The 1,522-nt window shown below is 43.2% G+C and overlaps 1 protein-coding gene across 3 annotated transcripts in view; it reads right to left on the bottom strand.

The window, feature by feature from the left end:
- PNO1 (partner of NOB1 homolog (S. cerevisiae)) overlaps positions 1–1,522 on the bottom strand; it is a 6,576-nt gene that overhangs the window by 4,822 nt on the left and 232 nt on the right. For all 3 annotated transcript variants that reach the window (XR_774830.1, XR_774831.1, XM_010574776.1), the window contains exon 2: positions 1,359–1,508. Coding sequence is in view for 1 of the 3 variants with exons in the window: in XM_010574776.1 (XP_010573078.1) it covers positions 1,359–1,508 (150 nt within the window). In the remaining 2 variants the exon portion in view is untranslated. The remainder of the gene's footprint in view (positions 1–1,358; positions 1,509–1,522) is intronic.

The following is a 1,522-nucleotide window of genomic DNA, read 5'->3' as shown; positions in this document are numbered from 1 at the left end:
TTTTTTTTCCCCCCCCCCCCCCCCCCCGCCCATGCCAGCAGAGGCCACAGGATTTGCTGCTGGGGGCATTTTTTCAGTTCATGTTCTAAAACGGGGCCAAAGCATTCCTCTGCTACCAGTAGAAAAGTCTGTGCACATCTGCATTTACAGATCCTAACAGGGACGACTTAGAAAAAAAGCAGTCTTTGAAGCTGTAGGAAAAGAAAAACAGGAAACAATAATTACGTTAAGGTCTAGAATACGTAAAAGTATCCTGAAACGCCATTTACAGCTTCTGTGCCATGTGAAAGAAATGATAGAAACTAATTTCAAAATTTTCAGTTGTTTTATATTCATGATAGGTATGGGCAAATTGAAATCGGCTTGATCAAGATCAAAACTACCTCACTTTTCAACCAGAGATCATTCCGTATCACAAAGCATTAGTAGAATGCCAGGTTTCTCACCTGCACAGTTATTTGGTGGAACTGCAAGTTCCTGCTCTTCCCTACCTTTTCCTTCAAGTTATTTCTAGGAAGCGTAAATAAGGGATAGTTCTGTCACCTTTCCTCTAGTTGCTGCCATTGAATTCGTGGTAAGATATCACGGTTAGGAAGCAGAATTACTGTTGGTGTCTGTATTTTCACTATTACATTAGAAGGTCTCATACATCAACATGGCTAATATGGTATTATAGCTCATACGGTATTATAGCTCATACGTCAAAGGCATAGCAGGAGCTTTGGATGTACACTTAAAAACAGCTAGTCTGAATATTCCTGAGGAGGAGTAAGAATGAAGAGTGAGCATCTGCAAGACTTACAATTATATATTGGTATCTGTACCCTAAGCTATTTCAGTGCAATCCATTAAAGAAAAATCACAAACTATTAAACTACAGGCCCTTATCTTCTGCCACAAACAGAAGGTAACAGAAAATTCGGTGGCCCCCTCAAAAGACACTGTCAACTCAAAATCGTCACCTAAGTACTTAGTAGCCTTAAATAGTGTGAAAACACTGCATTCCAAAGTCGTACCTAACACACAGACCAAGTCTTCCTTAATTCTTGCGTACGTACTTTTCTCCTATAAAAATTAAACATGCCCACCCACCCTCCCCCTGCTTCCAGAAGAGATTAACCCTTTTGAATTTTGCTTGCAAGCAGTAACTGCCAGACTTTCTTTTGGTCCCCAGCAAGGGTTCTCTGGTTAGGTGGAACTACGCAGCTTCCTTTTCCCGAGCATTCTCTGGGGTTCAGCACGCTTCCCTAGTCTTTAGAAGGCAGAACAAGAGCACCTGTGAGAAGAAGCGCTGCATTTCGGGTACTAGCCGGGAAAGCAGCAGCAGGAGGAGGAGGAAGAGGAGGAGGTCTCTTTACCTTGATTTCAACGTTTCTCGTTTTCAAATTAAACCTGATTTGAAGCTGCAAGTGCTCCACGACAGGCGTGAATATTTTCATCCAGTTCTCTTTTAACGGCGTGTACCTGTTGGCCGGCACGGCCACCTTCCTCATCTCGCCTTTGCCAACCTAGCGGGGGGGGG

This window comes from Haliaeetus leucocephalus, unplaced genomic scaffold (assembly GCF_000737465.1).
Source record: "Haliaeetus leucocephalus isolate CR32 unplaced genomic scaffold, Haliaeetus_leucocephalus-4.0 Scaffold450, whole genome shotgun sequence".
Lineage (NCBI taxonomy): Eukaryota > Metazoa > Chordata > Aves > Accipitriformes > Accipitridae > Haliaeetus > Haliaeetus leucocephalus.
This window is presented reverse-complemented; position numbering and strand designations above follow the sequence as displayed.